The sequence below is a fragment of the Tachyglossus aculeatus genome, chromosome X1, assembly GCF_015852505.1.
Source record: "Tachyglossus aculeatus isolate mTacAcu1 chromosome X1, mTacAcu1.pri, whole genome shotgun sequence".
NCBI classification, from domain to species: domain Eukaryota; kingdom Metazoa; phylum Chordata; class Mammalia; order Monotremata; family Tachyglossidae; genus Tachyglossus; species Tachyglossus aculeatus.
In genome coordinates, this window is record NC_052101.1 from 134,690,056 (window position 1) to 134,713,253 (window position 23,198).

The 23,198-nt window shown below is 51.6% G+C and overlaps 1 protein-coding gene across 4 annotated transcripts in view; it reads right to left on the reverse strand.

Moving 5' to 3' along the window:
* The window catches only part of RAF1 (Raf-1 proto-oncogene, serine/threonine kinase), a 73,320-nt gene that overhangs the window by 49,915 nt on the left and 207 nt on the right, over positions 1 to 23,198 (reverse strand). For 2 of the 4 annotated variants that reach the window (XM_038772611.1, XM_038772610.1), the window contains exon 2: positions 991 to 1,222. In XM_038772611.1, the coding sequence (XP_038628539.1) occupies positions 991 to 1,197 (207 nt within the window). In that variant the 5' untranslated portion in view covers positions 1,198 to 1,222. Of the gene's footprint in view, positions 1 to 990; positions 1,223 to 23,198 lie in introns of those variants that run through there. The other 2 variants (XM_038772613.1, XM_038772612.1) reach the window with 1 other exon arrangement.

The window sequence follows — 23,198 nt, forward strand, 5'->3', positions numbered from 1 at the left end:
CTTCTGTCTATCTGGGCTACTGATGCACTTGCACCTGACAATAAAGGCCAATTCTAGGCCGGCCAGGGCCGCAGGCGCTTCTCCCGGGGATCCAACCTCTTCTCCGCTTCCTGTGGACCCCGGGAGCTTTCCAGGAGCCGGATCTGATGGCTGGCCCTGTGCGGCACCTGGAGGGGCTGCCCTCCCTCGCCCTCCACATGGATATCTGTATGGCCATTGACAAAACTACCCTTGAGACCCGCATTCTTCCCCCCATCCCATTTTAAGGGGCTCCTCCTGCCCTCGGACCTGGCCTGGTCTGGCTCTTTCGGGCCTCCACAAAGCTGGAAAAACAAATCTGACCTCCCAAGAACTAAGAGTACTCGATGGGCCACTCAATCAACTCAGGCTTAAAAGGCGGCCCCGGCCCGCGGCAACTTGGGAAGCACTCTCAAGGAGCTTCAAAGAGACGGCAGGCCGAATCGGGAACTGCTAAAACCGTACTCTGGTCCTCTCCGTCGACTGGGGACTTTTCTTCGCCAAGAGGCCGGGAAACGTCGGAGACTCAGGAAAGTGAACAAAGAACAGGAAGACCGAGAAAATCAGGACCAACATCCAATTAGCTCAGATTGTTCAAAAGGACAGATAATTAAGGGCAGGGATGACAGATTAGAGAGTTCATGGTTGGCGAAAGAGCAGCCGAGGAGAAAAACTCGCTCGGGACCTGCAGTTTCTACACCCAGGGTACCCCAGTTCGCTCCAACAGGACCCCACTCCTGCACTGGACGAAGAGCCCACCGGGCTTTCTGCCACGCTAATTCGCAAGCTTTCACCCGTCTCTGGCTAAAACGGAACTCACCCCCCAGCCGCCCGACCCAAATCTGAGCTGCATCGGGTAATCCCACAGGGCCGCCTCCCGGAGAGGTGGCCGCTAAGACGTGCCGGTCACCGGGACAAAGGCCGGCGACCGCTACCCAGAATGTGACAGCGAGAGGGGTAACCTGGGCTCACCACAGTCCTTTGCTTGTTGGGCAAGAAAACCCGAATGGTGTTACTCGTCTTGGAGGAATCCGTGAGCTTGCCATCATCCGACGCCCGGCGCTGATAACCAAACTGCTGCACGATGGTCGGGGAGATGCAGCTGGAGCCGTCAAAGACCGAATCCTTGAATCCCAGGCCATTGCTGATCGTCTTCCAAGCTCCCTGAAAGTGCTCCATTGATCCAGTTGACGCAAGTCAAGACCTGGCAGGAGGGAGCGAGGGGGGAGAGAGAGGGTGAGAAACCGCAAGAGCCCTCACTTCCCAGAGCCGCAGCCAACCCGAGCGAGCCGCTGAGAAAAACATTCCCAGAGCCGGGGCGGGGTGGGGGGAGCGGACTATCCAAACGAGCCGGGGCCGGAGCTGGGCTGGTTCATACAATCCGGGCTTTGAGCAAGCGAGACGGGGCTGGCGCTCTCGCAGGAGAGCACACACCTGGGCTGCCACTTCCCACCCTCTTGGTGGACGCCCAATCCGGCCACCGGACTTGGAAAAATGAACACGCTCTTTTCTGGCAAGCTGCAGCTCACCAGGCCTTCGACTGGGAGCTCTCCCACCTTGGGGACGTGGCTGTTCGGGCAGCGCTATCGGGACTCGGAGCCTGGTTACCACAGGCCTCGGCAGGCGAGACAGAGGGAGGTGCCCCCACGTTCTGGGTCACCAGAGTGGCCGCACTGACCGAGCTGTGGGGGCACCCCTTCGGAGGACGGAGGTGCCCCCCGCCCCACGTTGGACGAGGCAGGCTGCTAGAGGCTCAGCTCAACTTCAGTCAGTGGTATTTGACTGAGCGGGGCACGGGACGAGCGCTTGGGAGAGTACACCACGACAGCGTTGGGAGGCACGATCCCTGCCCTCAGAGAGCTCACAGTCTCCACGGAGTGACAGGCGTTACAGCCAATTACGGAAAGGAGAAGAGGCAGGGTACCAGGATATGGACACACCAGTACTGTGGGGCCAGTGGTGGGGCGGTGTTGATTCCAAGTGCTGAAGAGCTAAGACACAAGTGCACAGGCAATGCGGAAGGGAGGATGAGTTGGAGAAATTAGGCTTTAGTCAGGGAAGGTTTCTTGGAGGAGATGGGATTTTAGCAGGGCACTGAAGGTGGGCTTTGAGAAGCATCATCATCAATCGTATTTACTGAGCGCTTACTATGTGCAGAGCACTGTACTAAGTGCTTGGGAAATACAAATTGGCAACATATAGAGATAGTCCCTACCCAACAGTGGGCTCACAGTCTAAAAGGGGGAGACAGAGAACAAAACCAAACATACTAACAAAATAGAATAGATATGTACAAATAAATTAAATAGAGTAAAAAAATATGTACAAACATATATACATATATACAGGGGCTGTGGGGAAGGGAGGGAGGTAAGATGGGGGGATGGAGAGGGGGACGAGGGGGAGAGGAAGCATCCTGACCTAGTGGAAAGGGCTCAGGCCTGGGAATCAAGAGGACCTGGGCTCTCATCCCGACTCAGTCACTTGTCTGCCATGTGACCTTGGGCAAGTCACTTAACTTCTCTGTGCCTCCGTTCCCCCCTCACCTGGAAAAAGGGGATGAAGACTGTGAGCGCCACGTGGGACAACCTGCTGACCTAGTATCTACCCCGGCGCTTAGAACGGTGCTCGACACATAGTAAGCGCTTAACGAACACCGTCGTCATCGGTGCTTTGGCACGCAGCACAGCACTTAAATACCACGATTATTATTATAACTATTATTTTATCATCACTGAGAGAGATGAGAGTGTGGTACAGTGAGTAGGTCTGCATTAGAGGAGCGAAGTGCGAGGGCTGGTTTGGAGTAGAGCAGCAAGGTCAGGTGGGGCGGGGGGGAGAGTCGACGGAGGGCCTGAAAGCTGACGGTGAAGAGAGAAGCCGACGAGATAAAGAAAACCGGCTTTCAAAATGCACTTTTCGGCAGGCGTAGGGCACCGGGAAGAAGAACCTGAGGAAAACGAAAGGGCAGCCGTTCCGCTACAGGGAACCAACTCTACCGCTGCAGCAGAACAGGAGAGATAACGAGGCGCCAGGTTCACTTAACCGAGAACTCGAGGGACCTGAAAGGGAAATGAAAAAAACAAACTAGCCCAGACAGCTCGACCCAGACCAGATTCGGCATTTATAATGGCGCCGGTATTCATTAGGCGAGAGCTGTGTGCCCAGCACCATCCCCAATCGACTGTAGGCTCCGTGGGGGCAGGGAACGCGTCTACCAATTCTGTCGTATCCAGTGCTCTGCACACAGTCAGCGCTCAATAAGTACCACTGAACGAATGACTCACTGTACCCAGAGAACCAGATTGGACCCAGCCCTTGCCCCCCGCAGGGCTCACTTTCTATGAGGGAGCTCAGTAGAGAAGTGCGCAAAGAAAACACGATCGTGTAGGGACAAGAGTAGAGGAGCCAAAGGCGGAAAGGAGATGCAGCAGTATGCGGCCTAAAAAATACACACCCAAATTCTTCCACCACACTGGGCCAAAGAGGGAGGATGCCAGGATGGTTAATGGCGTTTTGTTCGGTGGGATGGATTTAAATCCGCAAGGCCTGATGGCACACACCCTGGGGAGATTTGTGGGGGGTGGGGGGGGGGTCGCAGGGGGGGATGGCGTCCCACTAAACCAAGCGGTGTTACTGCGGAGCCCGCTGGTCGTCATTTGCGATAAAAGTGGGGAAGAGAGAAGCCTTTGAAGACTGGGAAAGGAGAAATGTTGGGCCCAGATTTGAGAGCGGGAGGGGGAGGGACAAGCCCTTAGAACAGACAGGCCAGTCAGTTTAACAGCCATGGGGACCGGGTCTCTGAACTGGAGGCGGCGTGTGGCTTGGTCGGTGGGAGGATCACAGGATCGGGGTGGGGTGGGGGGCCCTCAGTCCCAAGGTCCCACCAAAGGGAATTGAGGTATTCTCCCCGTGGGGGAGAGGGGAGGGAAAGATCTTAATCCCCACTGAGAGGAGAGCCTGACCATTCTAAACTGGGAGGCTCGGGGCGGGGGGCACGGGGAGTGGGGCTCCAGATCCGGAGTGGGGGAACATCAGCCTCCCCTCCCTGCGGTGACACCACTCCGGGACGAGGCGGGGGGGGGGAGTGAAAGAACGAAACGGAAAAGCCTGCAGGTGAAAAGGAAGGCCAGGGCGACGGATCCCAGATCAACTCCCCCATTTCCGCACCATTGGGATCACACAGACGAACAGAGCACCTTCAGATTCCTGCCGTAGCCGGCCTGAGAAGCGAAGCGTACTTTCCAAGAAGCTGTCGTCGGGACATTTTCTGTTAAATAAAATCCCCGGCACCGCCCCGAGTTTAAAAACGCAGATCTCACTGGAACTACTCACATCCAAATGTTTCCTAGAAATCTGGAAAAAGTTGGGGGTTTGGGAAAGTAGAACGGCCTTTGAATTACCGCCACCGGAGACTCAAAGACACTCGGGGGTGCCCAAAGTTTGGGGAGGGGATTTTCCCAGGGAAAAACGCCGCTGCAAATCTTGTGCTCAGGGAAGCGGCCTAGCAGAAAAAACCCGGCCCTGAGAGTCAGAGGACGTGGGTTCTCATCCCAGCTCCTCCACCTGCGTGCTGCGTGACTCCCCCGAGCCGGTCGATTCACTTCTCTGCGCCTCGGTTTCCATCTGTCGAATGGGGATTCAGGACCCGGTCGCCCTCCCGCTTGGATCGGGAGCCCCGTTAAGGGCAGGGACCGTGCCCAACCGATTATTCTTCATTTTCCCCAGCGCTTAGCACACAGTAGGCGCTTAACAGATACCATCATTGTTATTAATTATTATTATTGCACTGGCGGCCAGTTCACCGGTGCGGGGAGAGGTCTGGGAGAGGCTGGCTCCTGGCGGGCCCCAGGTTTCCACTCCAGGCCCCCCGTGCCGATGGCCAACGCGGTGGTTATCCCTCTCGATTGACTCCACTTCCCTACTTGTGAGGACGCCTGCTGCTTTTGAGTGGGGCGGGGGGACGGGGGGCCAGGGCTTTTTCCTCTCGGAGGGTTTCTTCCTCTGTCACCCGGGGCACGTTGTGGGCAGGGAATGTGTTTATTGTTATACCGTCCTCCCCCAAGCGCTTAGAACAGTGCTGGGCACACAGTGAGTGCTCAATAAATTCAATCGACTGACTGACAGAAATGGCAAAAAAAGACAGGAAGGCCGGGGGAGCATTACGGAGAACTAACCCACTAGACTGTAAGTTCTTCGAAGCCTTGAGGATGGGTTTTTTTATTTCCCCCAGTACCCTCCCAAGCGCCCCGTCCAGGGCTCCACACACGACAGGAACTCGCAAGGGCTCACAATCTAAGAAGGGGAGGGAGGACAGACACAGACGGCAAAAGAAAACCCTGAACTTCTTGTTACCGCGCTTGCGCGTCTAGCAACCGAAATCCGAAAAGCACAGGGTAGGAAAGGTCACCCTTTCTGCGGGCACAACTGCTCCCGGAAAATGACCAGAAGCGGGAAGAATTCACCTTCGTCCAGCGGTTTGGGGGGGTCCTGGGCCCTGCGGCCAGAGGGACAAAAGGAACAAAAATCTCGCCGCTTCAGGCTTGGCTCTACCCCTTTCGTAAAAGCAGCAGTGGACGAGGGATCTGTCGGCTGGGACCCCTCCCCATTCATTCATTCAATCGTATTTATTGAGCGCTTACTGTGTGCAGAGCACTGTACTAAGCGCTTGGGAAGTACAAGTCGGCAACATATAGACGGTCCCTACCTAACAGTGGGCTCACAATCTAGTGGAGCTAGTGCCTAGTGGGACAGTGGGGCTTCCCGCCCCACGGATGGGAAGGCCGAGCGGCACGCTGCCCAGGGAGGCGTCTCTTCCACAGCCGGGCGCCCGGTAGCACTCTGAATACGTTTTACAGGGCCTCCGTCAATCAGTCCATCAACCAGTGGTGTTTATTGAGCGGTACTGAGCGCACAGACTGTCACTACGTACTTCCCAAATGCTTAGTACAGTGCTCTGCACACAGTAAGCGCTCAATAAATACGATTGATGATGATCTGGGCGAGTCTGATGGCATAGGGTTGGCAGACGCGATCCCCGCCCACGCGGAGCTTGCTAGCCTCCCCCCCGGGTGGCTGGCCGTGCTTGGGCCAGGCGGAGACCTCGGGGGCTGGGGGGGATGTGCGGTGCCCCGGGACCGACTGCCCTGGAAGGGGCCGGAGAAATCCCATCACTGGGTTGCTACAGGGTTCTCATCATGGCTCAGTGGAAAGAGTCCGGGCTTTGGAGTCAGAGGTCATGGGTTCAAATCCCGGCTCCGCCACTTGTCAGCTGTGTGACTTTGGGCAAGTCACTTCACTTCTCCGTTAGACTGTGAGCCCACTGTTGGGTAGGGACTGTCTCTATATGTTGCCAACTTGTACTTCCCAAGCGCTTAGTACAGTGCTCTGCACACAGTAAGCGCTCAATAAATACGATTGATTGATTCTCTGGGCCTCAGTTACCTCATCTGTAAAATGGGAATTAAGACTGTGAGCCCCACGCGGGACAACCTGATCACCTTGTAACCTCCCCAGCGCTTAGAACAGTGCTTTGCACATAGTAAGCGCTTAATAAATGCCATGATTATTATTATTATTATTATTATCCCGAATCGGCCACTCGCCGGCTAGGTAATAATAATAATTGTGGTATATGTTAAGCGCTTACTGTGTTCCAGGCACCGTACTGAGTGCTAGGGTGGATACGAGCAAATCGGTTTGGACACAGTCCCCGTCTCACACGAGGCTCACAGTCTCAATCCCCATTTTACAGCTGAGGGAACTGAGGCCCGGAGAAGTGAAGTCACTTGCCCAAGGCCACAAGTGGCCCCCTCGTCCCCCTCTCCATCCCCCCCATCTTACCTCCTTCCCTTCCCCACAGCACCTGTATATATATATATATATATATATATATGTTTGTACATATTTATTACTCTATTTTACTTGTACATATCTACTCTATTTATTTTATTTTGTTAGTATGTTTGGTTTTGTTCTCTGTCTCCCCCTTTTAGACTGTGAGCCCACTGCTGGGTAGGGACTGTCTCTATATGTTGCCAACTTGTACTTCCCAAGCGCTTAGTCCAGTGCTCTGCACACAGTAAGCGCTCAATAAATACGATTGATGATGATGAAGTGGCAGAGCCGGGAGTAGAACCCATGACCTTCTGACTCGCCAGCCCATGCTGCTTCCCCGTGACCTTGGGCAAGCGTCACTTCAGGAGAAAAATAAATAATAATTGTGAGTAATTAAGCGCTTACTCTGTGCCGTGCACTGCGTTGGGTCCCAGGGGAGACACCAGATCAGCAGGTCCAACACAGCCCCTGTCCCACATGGGGCTCTCAGTCTGAAAAGGAAGGCGACCGGGATTTTACTTTGTTTCCCGGGGCCTCGGTTCCCTCACCTGAAAGAAACGGAGGTAAAACCCCTCTTCCTCTCCCCCGTAGGCTGTAGTCCACGTAGGACGGGGACCGCGCTTGGTCTGCTCGGCTTAGTAGAGCGCCGAGCACACAGTAAAAGCGCTTAACCCCTAGGCCAATTATTAGATGCCGTGTCCAATACCGATCTAATAACACGACAACCCTCGGGCATCTTGAAATGTGCTTTCCGATTCCTGGAATCACTCATGAGTCTCAGGTTAAGCCCAAGTGGCCCCCAAGTGTAGCCTAAGAAATTCCAGGCACGATGTAACTTTAGTTGTCTCACTCGGTCCGCGGCCCAATCTGTGTCACTGCTAGGGGAACATTTCGAGGGTTTAACCCCGCCCAAGAGGCCTTTTTTTTTGGCGCGGACTCCAGTCATCTTCCTCCTTGCTTCTGGGAGCAGGGGGAGTTTTAGAAAAACCCAATGAGATGCTCCAGAAAGAATTGGGGTATTCACTGGAATTCACATCCCTCTCTCTGTTAGTCGTCGGCCAGCAAAATCTCTGGTGGGACAGCCAGCCCCCTTGCCTGACTGAACACACGGCAGTTCTCAATGGTAAAGGAATTTCATTTTTTGTATTTATTTCATGGTACTTGTTAAGTGCTTACTATGTGCCAGGCTCTGTACTAAGTGCTGGGGTAGATGTAAGCAGCATGGCCTAGTGGCAAGAGCCCAGACTTGGGAGCCAGCGGTCGTGGGTTCTAATCCTGGTTCCGCCACTTGTCTGCTCTGTGACCTTGGGCAAGTCACTTAATTTCTCTGGGCCTCAGTTACCTCATCCATAAAATGGGGATGAAGACCGTGAGTCCCATGTGGGGCAACCTGATTATCTTGTATCTACCCCAGAGCTTAGAATAGTGCACAGCACATTTTAAGTGCTTAACAAATACCGTAATAATAATGACAATAATAATAATGATGGCATTTGTTAAGCGCTTACTATGTGCAGAGCACTGGGGAGGATACGAGGTGATCAGATTGTCCCACGTGGGGCCCACAGTCTTCACCCCCGTTTTACAGATGAGGTCACTGAGGCACAGAGAAGTTAAGTGACTTGCCCAAAGTCACACAGCTGACAACTGGCGGAGCCGGGATTTGAACCCACGACCTCGGACTCCCAAGCCCGGGCTCTTTCCATTGAGCCACACTGCTTCTCTGGTGAAAAGGTAATCAGTTTGGACACAATCCACATCCCACATGGGGCTCACAGTCTTAACCCCCATTTTGCAGGTGAGGGAACTGAGACACAGAGAAGTAAAACGACTTGTTCAAAGTCACCCGGCAGATAAGTGGTGGGGCTAGGATTCGAACTCAGGTCTTCTGAGTCCCAGGCCCGGGCTCCATCCACTAGACCATGCTGGAAGCACAGAGAGCAGCACAATCATCCGGAAGAGAACAGGTTCCCAGGGGACTGACTGAGGTCTCCATAGGAGCGGGCTGGGCCCACAGAGATGACGGGGACCCTTGTGGGCTGGGAATAATAATAATAATAATAATAATAATAATAATAATAATAATAATAATAATAATAATAATAATAGCATTTGTTAAGCGCTTACTATGTGCAAAGCACTGTTCTAAGCGCTGGGGTGGGGGATACAAGGTGATCAGGTTGTCCCACGTGGGGCTTACAGTCATCATCCCCATTTTACCGATGAGGTAACTGAGGCTCTGAGAAGTTAAGTGACTTACCCAAGGTCACATGGCAGACATGTGGTGGAGCCGGGACTCGAACCCATGACCTCTGACTCCAAAGCCTGTGCTCTTTCCACTGAGCCACTCGGCTTCTCCAGCAGTGGGAATCTGGGAATGTGTCTTCCAACTCTGTTACATGGTTACACTGGACTCTCCCAAGTGCTTAGTACAGTGCTCTTTTAGACTGTGAGCCCACTGTTGGGTAGGGACTGTATATGTTGCCAACTTGTACTTCCCAAGCGCTTAGTACAGTGCTCTGCACATAATAAGCGCTCAATAAATACGATTGATTGATTGATTGCTCTGCACACGGTCAGCACTCAATAATAAGAACCATGGATTGACTGACCCGCCCTCTTTCCACCCAAAACCACGGAAAGCGGCCCAACCTGCGACAACCGTCAGCATGGGGGTTGTACCAACGGCGAGGGGAGGCAGTGTGGCCCCGGGGAAAGAGCGGGAGACGGGCGGGCCCGGGCTCTATGACCTTGGGCAAGTCCCTTCACCTCTCTGGGCCTCCGGTTCCTCCTCTGGAAAATGGGGGCGATGACCCCTGGTCGCCTCCTTTCCCTCTCAGGCTGTGAGCCCGGCAGGGGACGGGAACCAGGGCCGAGCCGATTCTCCTGCCTCCGCCGCACAAGCCTTGGCAGAAGGAACGCCTAATCGCTACCATTAAAAATAGAAAGGTCAGAGAACGCCAGCTGGGGGAAAAAAAATCCCAAACTCCACCCGAGCGGAGTAGCCGTGTTGTCTACCACACCCGCCTGGGACCGTGAGGGGGTGAGAAGCGAGGTGGTGGTGGCCTAGTGGATAGAGCCCAGGCCGGGGGCTCAGGACACCGGGGCTCTCATCGCGGCTTCTCTTGGCCTCAGTTTCCCCCTCTGTACAAAAACGGGGATTCAATCCCTGGCCTCCTACCCGCTTGGTCAGGGAGCCCCATATGGGGCACGGACTGTGTCCGACCTGATTACCTTGGATCTTCTTCAGTGTCGAGCACTGTGCCTGGCACGTAGTAAGCGGTGAGCAAATACCACCATTATCGGCATTCTCCAGGGCAGGGGCTAAGTCTTTACCACTGCATGTTCCCAAGTGCTTGGTGCTTGCACTTGGTGCCCAATGGAGGAAGAGGAGGAGGAGGAAGAAGAAGAGGGTGGTGATCTAGGGGAGATGGGGAAAACGAAGGCAGGAAGCAATCACAGGACACTGTGATTACCCTCACACAGATCGGCCGAATAATTAATCCAGAAAAGAGGAGGAAATGAGGTTCTGGGGTAAGATAAATGACTACTTCCTGGAACTGCTAGAAAGAACAAGGAAAGAGAATATCCTGCATTTAATTCTGAGTAGTGAACAGGATATGATGCAGGAGGTACAGAGGTGGGAGAGCTACTCTGCAATAGTGCACAAAACTCATTAAAATGCAGCATTCGGGCCGGGAGGAGAGGGAAAAAAAAGGCACAAGGACAACAAGATGATTTTAAATGGTAGAAAAGGAAACTAGGAAAAAAGCCAGAAGTGATGGGGGGAGGGGGTGGAGAGAGGAGAGGAGTTTTGTAGTAGCGGGAGGGGGAGTGACAGTATTTATTAGTGACTTCTAAATCCTGTTTTTTAGAAACCCTGCACTGCTAACTGGAAGGGGAAAAGAGAGCAGCAGAGTGGGAGGAAAAAAAAGTCATCCCTGCAAAAATGGAAGCGCACCCGACCGACGACAGGAAAATCCATTCAGAGTGGCTTGCCCGGGGAACGGCCATCTATAAAAAGGGTCGGTCTCCAGCAGTGACGCTATGCTCCCTGTGACCCAGCTATGCCGGGTGGTGGGACACGTGAGGAGAATGAGCGACAGCAGGAGGCCCAGGCAGCTGCCGCCCGGGGAGCACACGGTGGGGAACCGAAAGCCAGGAGGGCAAAGAGAATGTTTTCAGGGCCAAGTAAGACCAAGTCTCGGGCAGTGCTGCATCCCAGCTGAAAATCAGCCCGGCAGTCGATCAGTGGCGTTTACCGGGCACTTACTATGTTCAAAGCGCTGTACTAAGCGCTTGGGAATCAGTGGACACGTTCCACCGGCACGGCGCACCACTCGGGAGCAACGAGAGACCAGGAAGCCAAGGCAGAAGGTGTGCCCGACTCGGCCAACATCAAACCTAACACCACACGGGGTGGCCTTTTTTGGGCGCGCAAGGTGGCCGGAGTCAGAAGGTCACGGGCTCTAATTCCAGCTCCGCCACTCGTCTGCTGTGTGACCTTGGCCGAGTCACTTGACTTCTCTGGGCCTCAGTGACCTCATCTGTAAAATGGGGATTGAGACTGTGAGCCCCACAGGGGACAGGAACTGTGTCCAGCTGGATTCGCGTGTATCCACCCCAGCGCTCAGTACAGTGCCTGGCACATAGCAAGCGCTTAACGAACACCACTATTATTATTATCATCATCCTGGGAAATGTGGAGCGGCAAGTCTCACTTCTCTAGCTGAGAAATCGGTGGAATGTGTAATTACCTTAAAGACCAGGGAATGCGGAGAAGGGCACCTCCAGATGGAAGAGAGCCCACAGGGTTTCTGAGCGGGGAAAAAATTCAGACTATACCTCACCGATCATCATCATCAATCGTATTTATTGAGCGCTTACTGTGTGCAGTGTGATGGGCTGCAGTTCTGTGAAACGGTCATTCGGCATGGAGACGGAGGGGAACCCCAGGATCCAAGAGGCTGAGCTTTTCCAAGGCCTTCGGCGAGGTTCGTTACCAGCAACCAGGGGACTGGAGGGAAAACTGAGGGCAGGAGGTACGCCGGTCCCTGGAGAGGAGGCAGAAGGGGGAAGCCATTCCTCCAGGGTTGGGATCCCGGGCTGATTCGGCTTCACATCTGCAGAAACGACTGGGGAGGGGAGGGCGGGGATACTGAGATGCCCAAAGTCTGCAGTCGCCACTGAGCTCCTCAGTGTGTGGCGAGATGGCAGAGGGCAGGCGGGGAGTGGGGGAGTGAGCAGGAGGAGCTCTCCGAGTCGGGAGAGCGGCTAAGACGTGGCAGGCGGGCGTCGGGGCAGCGTGGCCCGACGGCTCGCGGCTCACCGTCTCCCCGGCGCCACAGGGACGTCCCCTGGTCCCCTCCGGGCATCGGTCCGGTGCGCCGCTGCCGCCCCAAAGGCCTCTGGCTCGGTAGCCCCTCCGGAAAATCACGGCTGGCCCACACCCGGGATTCTTGGTGTGCTCAGACTCACGCCTCCTTACGGGGAACATAATAAGCCCGAGAAGGGCAGATGAGGCGATCGTGGGGACGGAGAAACGTACGTACCCAGGCAGCGATGGCATTTGCGAAGCATCTTGAGCCCCATACCAAGCGCTTGGGAAGAGTACAATCAGAGCAGACGGCTCTAACCCTGACCTCCGGGAGCTTACGGTCTAACGGGAGACCGATCGCCAGACAGAAAACAACTGACGAGGAAGAGGAGACGGGAATGGACATGTGGAAAAGCATATGCTCAAACGGTAGAGGATTCAAACTGATCTGGACATAAGTGTCCTGGTTGGTTGAACTGATGGGATTGACGAGGAGACTGGAAGCCCCTCGTGGGCAGGGATCGGGCCCTACCGACTCTATCGTATTAGACTCTCCCAAGTGTTCAGTCCAGTGCTCTGCGCACAATAAGCATTCAGCAGAGACCACCGATTGACTGGCTGATTGACTGAAAGAGTTGGGAGAACGTGACCGGGGAGGGGAAGGTGAATCTGGGAAGGCCTCCTGGAGAAGGAGGGACTTCAGAAAGGCAACGAACACGGGCAGAAGCTGGGGTCCGGTAGATGCGACGGGGGAGGGCGAGCCGAGCTGCAGAAAGGGTCGGAGGCAGGAGAGAGAAGAACCGGGCCCGGCGAGACGGTGAGAGGAACGAACTGGGGAGAAGAGCACAGAAGAGAAGAGGGAGAGGGCTGACGGTCGGGCGTTCCTCCTCGGAGACGTGTGGCCGGCGGCATCTGAGAAGGATCGTCCAAGCAGCAGAGTAAAGTACGGACTGGGGAGAGGAGAGGCTGGAGAGCCGGTGTGAAAGACAAAGACTGAGAGAGAACAAAGGCTGGGGCCTGGGAGAACCCAGCAGACCAGTTGACTAAATCCCACCCCATCGGGACTAGGAAGCACTCTCCACGCAGATACAGGGCACCAGGGTGGCGGATGAAATGACTGCGCGCAAGCATGCCGCATTGAACAAGGGGAGGAACGGCCAGAATACAACCACCACCCCGGCTCCCCTCACAACCCACCAATGGCTTTTATTGAGCGCTTACTGTGTGCAGAACACCGGACTGAGAAGTTGGGAAAAATCACAACAACGGAGCTGGGAGACGCACGCGATCCCCGTCCACAAGGAGCTTTCAGTCTACGGGGGAGAAGTCTGGGGCGCGGTACGGTACCCCAGACGGCAAGCGTTTCGCTGCCACTGTCGAGAGGCAAAATACCGAGTGGATGGACCACTGGTCTGATCCAGGACTGACTTTCTGTTCTTCTAACGGCAAGTTTTACCAAGGCTTTCTGAAAGCACTGGCAACTCGGGATTCGCCGATCTCAACCTCTACGGCTTTCACTGGCAAGGTTGAAATGCCCGGCCTGGAGTCGATATTTAGGTCAAGTGCTTGACGAATCGGCTCCTCCCAAGTTCCAAAACGCCACGTCCTTTGAACCACGGCATCCCAAAGAGGCCTCCCAACCACCAAAACGCCTGAACGTTAAGCTCCCGGAGAAGATCCTCCCCTTCCCCCCTTCCCCACCCATCCCACTGCAAGCAATTCATGAAGCAGCGTGGCTTAGTGGAAAGAGCCCGGGCTTGGGAGTCAGAGGACCTGGGTTCTAATCCCAGATCCGCCACCTGTCTGCTTCGCTTCCCTGGGCCTCGGTTTCCCGAACCGTAAAATGCGGGTTAAGTACCTGTTCTTTCTCCTAGACTGAGCGCCCTATGTGGGACTGGGACTAATCAACGTGTACCTATCCCAGCACTTCAACTGTGTCTGACACAAAGTGAGTGCTTAACAAATACCATTTAAAATCAAAGACCCACTCTGCAGCAACATCACGATGGCCCAGCTGAAAAAAGAAAAAGTCACACCGCAATCCCCCATGGCCTCAGTGAATGGGCGCGTCTCCGGGCTGCGGGATTCCGGACAGCTGGCAATTAGCCGGGCCTAGCCAAGGGAAAGAACCAAGACTGGTTCGAGGCCAATGACTCGGAAACCAGAGGCCCATCGGCTGAGGGACACCATCTGCCCCAGGGGCACCCAAGGGCTCAGACGGAAAGCCTCAGGCGAGGATTTCAGAAACCCACACCGTGGCTTTGCAAGTCCAATCACGGAACCTGCGTGCCAGGTGATGGGCTGCCACAGCGGAAGATCATCTGGGGCTCCGCAGACCGTCACCGTCGCTCGAGACGTTACCCGACCCGCCATCACGGGATCTCCGAAGAGCGCGGAGGCCTCCGGTCTCATCACCGAGGAGGAGGAGATCCTAAAAAGACAGCAAACTGATGCTGCTTGAGAAGCAGCACGACCTGGGAGTCGGATGACCTGGGTTCTCATCCCGGCGCTACCAGTTGCCTGCTGAGTGACCTTGGACAAGTCACTCTGCTCCTCTGGGACTCCAGTTTCCGGGGATTCGATACCTGTCCTCCCGGCTCAGACTGGGAGCCTCAATCGGGACAGCAGCATGGCCAAGTGCTGAGAACACAGGCCTAGGGAGTCGGAAGGACCTGGGTTCTAATCCCAGCTCCCCAGCTTGACGGCTGGGTGACCTTGGGCAAATCACTTCAGGTCTCTGGGCCTCAGTTATCTCACCTCAGTTATAGGGAGAAGCAGCGTGGCTCAGTGGAAAGAGCCCGGGCTTTGCAGTCAGAGGTCATGGGTTCAAATCCCGGCTCCACCACTTGTCACCTGTGTGACTTTGGGCAAGTCACTTCACTTCTCTGGGCCTCAGTTACCTCATCTGTAAAATGGGGATTAAGACTGTTAGCCCCACGTGGGACAACCTCATCACCTTGTTACCTCCCCAGTGCTTAGAACAGTGCTTTGCACATAGTAAGCGCTTAATCAATGCCATTATTATTATTATTATTATCTGTAAAATGGGGGTTAAGACTGTAAGTCCTACGTGGGACGGGGACTGCGTCCAACCTGGTTACCTTGTATTTACCCCAGCACTTGGTACGGTACCTGGCACACAGTAACGCGCTTGACAAATACCATAAAACAAAGAAAAGACCGGGACTGTGTCCAATCGGATTAACTTGGATCGACCCCAGTGCTTAGAACAGTGCTTGACACGTAGCGTACGCACTCAAACACCATAATTATTATTATTAGGCACCTTGCTCAGACAGGTCTACTTTCATTCTTACATTTGTCGGAAAATACAGGGCATCTGGCTCCCGGAGCTAGACTCACTTCCAAATACAATTTACCACGACATCGGCACCACCCCTTGAATCGGTGACAAGAAGCAGGTAATCAGCTCGCCGCCAACGCGGAGCCCGACGCTCCCGACGAATCGCACATCCAGGGAAGTGCCCGCTGTTCCCCACGGCACAGGCTCGCCCGGGCGGCCGCTTACTTCAACACGGCGCCGGATGCTATCCGGGCCGACCCGCGCTGTCGGACAAACATTCCCGAATTCCCCAGCAGCCAGGTGCGTGGCCAAACGCGTATCACGGGAGAACTGACTGTATCCAAATGATAATAATTGTGGTATTTATTAAGCGCCGGACACTGTTCTAGGTGCTGGGGTAAATACAAGATATCGGTTCGGACACAGTTGCTCACAGTCTTAATCCTCATGTTACAGGTGAGGTAACCGGGGCCCAGAGAAGTGAAGCGACTTGCCCAAGGTCACACAGCCGTCAAGCGGGGGAGCCAGGAGTAGAGTCCGGGTCCTCCGATTCCCAGGCCTGTGCTCTTTCCCTTAGGCCACACCGCTTCTCAAAGGAGGGAAACCGTAGCGGGCTTACTCCAAAGAATCAGGCCGCCTTCTACCGTACTTCAAATGGGTCCGTTATAATAATCGTAATAATAACAGCATTTACGAAGCGCTTACTATGTGCCAAACAGTGGACTAAGCACTGGGGCCGACACAAGATATCAGACCGGACGCGGTCCCCGCCCCACACTGGACTAAAGGGGAGAGAGAAACGGTATCTCATCCCCATTTTAGAGAGGAGGAAACTGAGGCACAGAAGTCACTCGCCCACTGTCACACAGCAGACAAGCGCCGGAGCCGGGATCGGAACCCAGCCTGTGCTCTTCCCAAGTAGGCCACGCTGCTTCCCCAACATCAGGTCTCACTTGTTATTCACACGAAGTATCTCCCAACTCCACGAATCTCAAGAATGTGGTTTTCTTAGCACACCTCATGCCAAGATTTAGAAATTGTTTACTGTCACACTCCACCACCCTCGTACATTACCAACATTGTTTTCTTAATATGTATGTTCCTTATGTACCAACAATCATATCGTGACCAAAGAAGAACGATCGGTCCATCTGGAAATTAATTTAGCTTTACTACGTTTTAAAACTGCCTTGTACTCAGTATTTACTCACAATTTATCTGCCATATCATCAAACTACTACCTCTTTTAAACAGTTTCTATAAAGCAGGACTCATAGGCCTTCCCAAACTGAGCCCCCACTTCTCCTCTCCTCCTCTTCCTCCTCCCTTCCCCATCGCCTCCACTCCCTCCCTCTGCCCTATCCCCTTCCCCTCCCCACAGCACTTGTGTGTATTTGTACATATTTATTACTCTATTTTATTAATGATGTGCATACAGCTATAATTCTATTTATTCTGATGGTATTGACACCTGTCTACTTGTTTTGTTGTCCGTCTCCCCCTTCTAGACTGTGAGCCCGTCGTTGGGTAGGGACCGTCTCTATATGTTGCCGATTTGTACTTCCCACGCGCTTAGTACAGTGCTCTGCACACAGCAGGCGCTCCATAAATACGACTGAACGAATGAATATCTCTCTCTGTTGGGGGGGAGGGAGGGAGAGAGGACTGCTGACAGAGAAGCATCTGGATTTCTACATTCCCTATATAGGATTTGCATTTTGCTTATTTGAATGACTTGATGGGAAACCACTTTTGAGAAGGACACAGAGTTACAATCAGTCTTGATTACCACATTGAGCAGTCACAAGTACTGGTCTTTCAAGCAAAAAAAAAAAAATAGTTTTTAAATGCAGTTTTCATTAGGGTGGGTTCAATCCAGAGCAATTAGAAACCCACCGCCATGTAACAGTTGAGAAGTCTAAAGTCGTCCCTGCGGGCTCAGCCCCGAGAATGCGAGAATTATCTGAGCTTGCAGCATGGCTCAGTGGAAAGAGCATGGGCTTTGGAGTCAGAGATCGTGGGTTCGAATCCCGGCTCCGCCAACTGTCAGCTGTGTGACGATGGGCAAGTCACTTCACTTCTCTGGGCCTCAGTGACCTCATCTGGAAAATGGGGATGAAGACTGTGAGCCCCCCGTGGGACAACCTGATCCCCCTGTAACCTCCCCGGTGCTTAGAACAGCGTTTTGCACACAGTAAGCGCTTAATAAATGCCATTATTATTATTATTATCTGTTGCCGAATTGTACTTTCCAAGCGCTTAGTATCGTGGTCTGCACACAGTAAGCGCTCAATAAATGCGATTAAATAAATGAATGAATGGAGCTCTTTGGGCATCGGGCAACTTTCCAGGTCACTTCGTTTCCCCCATTCACCTGCGCCCTCAGCCCCCCGGCCCTTTCGTACATCTCCTTATATTCTGGCGTTTCCCCGATCCGGAATTTCTTTTCTGCCTCCCCCACTGGACTGTCAGCTCCTTAAGGGCAGGGATCATGTCTACCGACTCCATCTTAGAACAGTGCTCAGTGCTTAGAACAGTGCTTTGCACATAGTAAGCGCTTAACAAATACCATCATTATTATTATTATCTACTGTACTCTCCTGCCTGCTTAGTCCTGTGCTCCGAGCCCAGTGAGCACTCAGTAAATTCCATCATTATTATTATTATCTACTGTACTCTCCCACCCGCTTAGTCCTGTGCTCCGAGCCCAGTGAGCACTCAGTAAATTCCATCATTATCATTATTATTATTATCTACTGTACTCTCCCACCCGCTTAGTCCTGTGCTTCGAGCCCAGTAAGCACTCAGTAAATTCCATCATTATCATTATTACTATTATCTACTGTACTCTCCCACCCGCTTAGTCCTGTGCTCCGAGCCCAGTGAGCACTCAATAAATTCCATCATTATCATTATTATTATCTACTGTACTCTCCCACCCGCTTAGTCCTGTGCTCCGAGCCCAGTGAGCACTTAGTAAATTCCATCATTATTATTATTATTATCTACTGTACTCTCCCGCCTGCTTAGTCCTGTGCTCCGAGCCCAATGAGCACTCAGTAAATTCCATCATTATCATTATTATTATTATCTACTGTACTCTCCCGCCTGCTTAGTCCTGTGCTCCGAGCCCAATGAGCACTCGGTAAATTCCATCATTATCATTATTATTATCATCATCTACTGTACTCTCCCACCCGCTTAGTCCTGTGCTCCGAGCAAAATGAGCACTCAGTAAATTCCATCATTATCATCATTATTATTATTATCTACTGTACTCTCCCAACCACTTAGTCCTGTGCTCCGAGCCCAGTGAGCACTCAGTAAATTCCATCATTATTATTATTATCTACTGTACTCTCCCGCCTGCTTAGTCCTGTGCTCCGAGCCCAGTGAGCACTCAGTAAATTCCACCATTTTCATTATTATTATTATCTACTGTACTCTCCCACCCGCTTAGTCCTGTGCTCCGAGCCCAGTGAGCACTCAGTAAATTCCATCATTATCATTATTATCATCTACTGTATTCTCCCACCCGCTTAGTCCTGTGCTCCGAGCCCAGTGAGCACTCAGTAAATTCCATCATTATCATTATTATTATTATCTACTGTACTCTCCCACCCGCTTAGTCCTGTGCTCCGAGCCCAGTGAGCACTCAGTAAATTCCATCCCCCTTCCAGACTGTGAGCCCGTTGTTGGGTAAGGCCCGTCTCTCTCTGTTGCCAACTTGGACTTCCCAAGCGCTTAGTCCAGTGTTCTGCACACAGTAAGCACGGGTATATATGTTATATATGTATGTATGTTTGTACGTATTTATTACTCTGTTCATTTTACTTGTACATATCTATTCTATTTATTTTATTTTGTGAATGTTTTGTTCTCTGTCTCCCCTTTCTAGACTGTGAACCCACTGTTGGGTAGGGACCGTCTCTCTATGTTACCAACTTGGACTTCCCAATCGCTTTTAGTACAGTGCTCTGCACACAGTAAGCGCTCAATAAATACGATTGAATGATTGTTTGATTGTGACATTTGCTTAGACAGAGCCACGCCCCCAACCCTGTGGCTTTACAAACAGAATTGCCTTCAGATATCGCAGCTCTTTTCATTGCTCCCGCCCCACGTACATTCATAGACCGTGGGCCCCTGGAGGGGAAGGGTCCGCGATGTATTCTCGCTCGGAACCGTGCTCAGCACACAGCATTCATTCAATCGTATTTATTGGGTGCTTACTGTGTGCAGAGCACTGGACTAAGCGCTTGGGAAGTGCAAGTTGGCAACAGAGAGAGATGGTCCCACAGTCAGGGGCTTAACGAATACTACCACTACCAGTCCAACTGTTCCAGCCCATTTCCCCTTCCCCCGGCCCCGAACGCTAAAGCCACAGTGAGATGCTCATGTACCTGCCAATTTAACCAACACCACGCCAGTTCATTCAGTCAAAACTGATGCTCAAACCCCCACACCCTCCATTTTCCCTTCTTGGACTCCCAGTCACGTCCATGAAAAGCCAAGAAATGCTGAATGCTAACTACCCTGATTTCACCGCGCTAGTTCATTCAGTCAAAACTGATGCTCAAACCCACACACCCTCCATTTTCATTCATTCATTCGATCGTATTTATTGAGCGCTTACTGTGTGCAGAGCACTGGACTAAGCGCTTGGGAAGTACAAGTTGGAAACATATAGAGACGGTCCCTACCCAACAGCGGGCTCACAGTCTAGAAGAGGGAGAGAGACAACAAAACAAAACATATTAACAAAATAAATAGAACAAATATGTACAAAAAAAATAGAGTAATATTCCCTTGGACTCCCAATCACATCCACGAAAAGCCAAGAAATGCTGAATGCTAACTACCCTGATTTCACCGCGCTAGTTCATTCAGTCAAAACTGATGCTCAAACCCACACACCCTCCATTTTCATTCATTCATTCGATCGTATTTATTGAGCGCTTACTGTGTGCAGAGCACTGGACTAAGCGCTTGGGAAGTACAAGTTGGAAACATATAGAGACGGTCCCTACCCAACAGCGGGCTCACAGTCTAGAAGAGGGAGAGAGACAACAAAACAAAACATATTAACAAAATAAATAGAACAAATATGTACAAAAAAAATAGAGTAATATTCCCTTGGACTCCCAATCACGTCCATGAAAAGCCAAAAAATGCTAAATGCTAACTACCCTGATTTCACCGTGCTACTTCATTCAGTCAAAACTGATGCTCAAACCCACACACCCTCCATTTTCCCTTAAGCTCCCGGTAACGTCCATAATAATAATAATGATGATGGTATTTGTTAAGCACTTGAAATCAATCAATCGTATTTATTGAGCGCTTACTGTGTGCAGAGCACTGTACTAAGCGCTTGGGAAGTCCAAGTTGGCAACATATACAGTCCCTACCCAACAGTGGGCTCACAGTCTAGAAGAAAAGCCAAGAAATGCTAAATGCTAACTACCCTGATTTCACCGTGCTAGTTCATTCAGTCAAAACTGATGCTCAAACCCACACACCCTGCATTTTCCCTTAGACTCCCGGAAACGTCCATTAAAATCAATCGTATTTATTGAGCGCTTACCGTGTGCAGAGCACTGTACTAGGCGCTTGGGAAGTCCAAGTTGGCAACATATAGAGATGGTCCCTACCCAACAGTGGGCTCACGGTCTAGAAGAAAAGCCAAGAAATGCTGAATGCTAACTACCCTGATTTCACCACGCTAGTGCTTTGCACATAGTAAGCGCTTAATAAATGCCATTATTATTATTATTATTCAGTCAAAACTGATGCTCAAACCCACACACCCTCCATTTTCCCTCAGACTCCCAATCACGTCCATGAAAAGCCAAGAAATGCTGAATGCTAACTACCCTGATTTCACCGCGCTAGTGCTTTGCACATAGTAAGCGCTTAATAAATGCCATTATTATTATTATCATTATTATTATTATTATTATTCAGTCAAAACTGATGCTCAAACCCACACACCCTCCATTTTCCCTCAGACTCCCAATCACGTCCATGAAAAGCCAAGAAATGCTGAATGCTAACTACCCTGATTTCACCGCGCTAGTGCTTTGCACATAGTAAGCGCTTAATAAATGCCATTATTATTATTATTATTATAATTCAGTCAAAACTGATGCTCAAACCCCCACACCCTCCATTTCCCCTTCTTAGACTTCCAGTCACGTCCATGAAAAGCCAAGAAATACTAAATAACTACCCTGATTTCACCGTGCTAGCTCATTCAGTCAAAACTGATGCTTAAACCCCCACACCCTCCATTTTCCCTTCTTGGACTCCCAGTCACGTCCATGAAAAGCCAAGAAATACTGAATGACAACTACCCTGATTTCACCGTGCCAGTTCATTCAGTCAAAACTGATGCTCAAACCCCCACACCCTCCATTTCCCCTTCTTGGACTTCCAGTCACATCCATGAAAAGCCAAGAAATCCTAAATGCTAACTACCCTGATTTCACCGTGCTAGCTCATTCAGTCAAAACTGATGCTCAAACCCCCACACCCTCCATTTTCCCTTCTTGAACTCCCAGTCACGTCCATGAAAAGCCAAGAAATCCTAAATGCTAACTACCCTGATTTCACCGTGCCAGTTCATTCAGTCAAAACTGATGCTCAAACCCACACACCCTCCATTTTCCCTTCTTAATGAAAAGCCAAGAAATGCTAAATGCCAACTCCCCTGATTTCACCGTGCCAGTTCACTCAGTCAAAAAAACTGATGCTCAAACCCCCACACCCTCCATTTTCCCTTCTTGGACTCCCAGTCACGTCCATGAAAAGCCAAGAAATCCTAAATAACTACCCTGATTTCACCGTGCTGGCTCACTCATATGTTTGTACATATTTATTACTCTATTTTATTTTATTTATACATATCTATTCTATTTTATTAGTACGTTTGGTGTTGTTCTCTGTCTCCCCCTTCTAGACTGTGAGCCCACTGTCGGGCAGGGACTGTCTCTATACGTTGCCAACTTGTACTTCCCAAGCGCTTAGCACAGTGCTCTGCACATAGTAAGCGCTCAATAAATACGATTGATGATGATGATTCAGTCAAAACTGATGCTCAAACCCCCACACCCTCCATTTTCCCTTCTTGGACTCCCAGTCACGTCCACGAAAAGCCAAGAAATCCTAAATAACTCCCCTGATTTCACCGTGCTGGCTCATTCATATGCTTGTACATATTTATTACTCTATTTATTTATTTTATTTGTACATATTTATTCTATTTGATATGTTTTGTTTAGTTGTCTGTCTCCCCCTTTTACACTGTGAGCCCGCTGATGGGTAAGGCCTGTCTCTATACGTTGCCAATTTGTACTTCCCAAGCGCTTAGTCCAGTGCTCTGCACATAGTAAGCGCTCAATAAATACGATTGATGAGGATGATTCAGTCAAAACTGATGCTCAAACCCCCACACCCTCCATTTTCCCTTCTTAATGAAAAGCCACGAAATGCTGAATGCCAACTCCCCTGATTTCGCCGCGCCAGTTCAGTCAGTCAAAACTGATGCTCAAACCCCCACACCCTCCATTTTCCCTCAGACTCCCAATCACGTCCATGAAAGGCCAAGAAATGCTGAATGCTAACTACCCTGGATTTCTGTGGGGCTTGGGCCTCGTTGCCATGCAACTGGATGGCTTTAGAGTAAACCAGGCTCAAAATGTCTGCAAAGGAGGGGCGAAG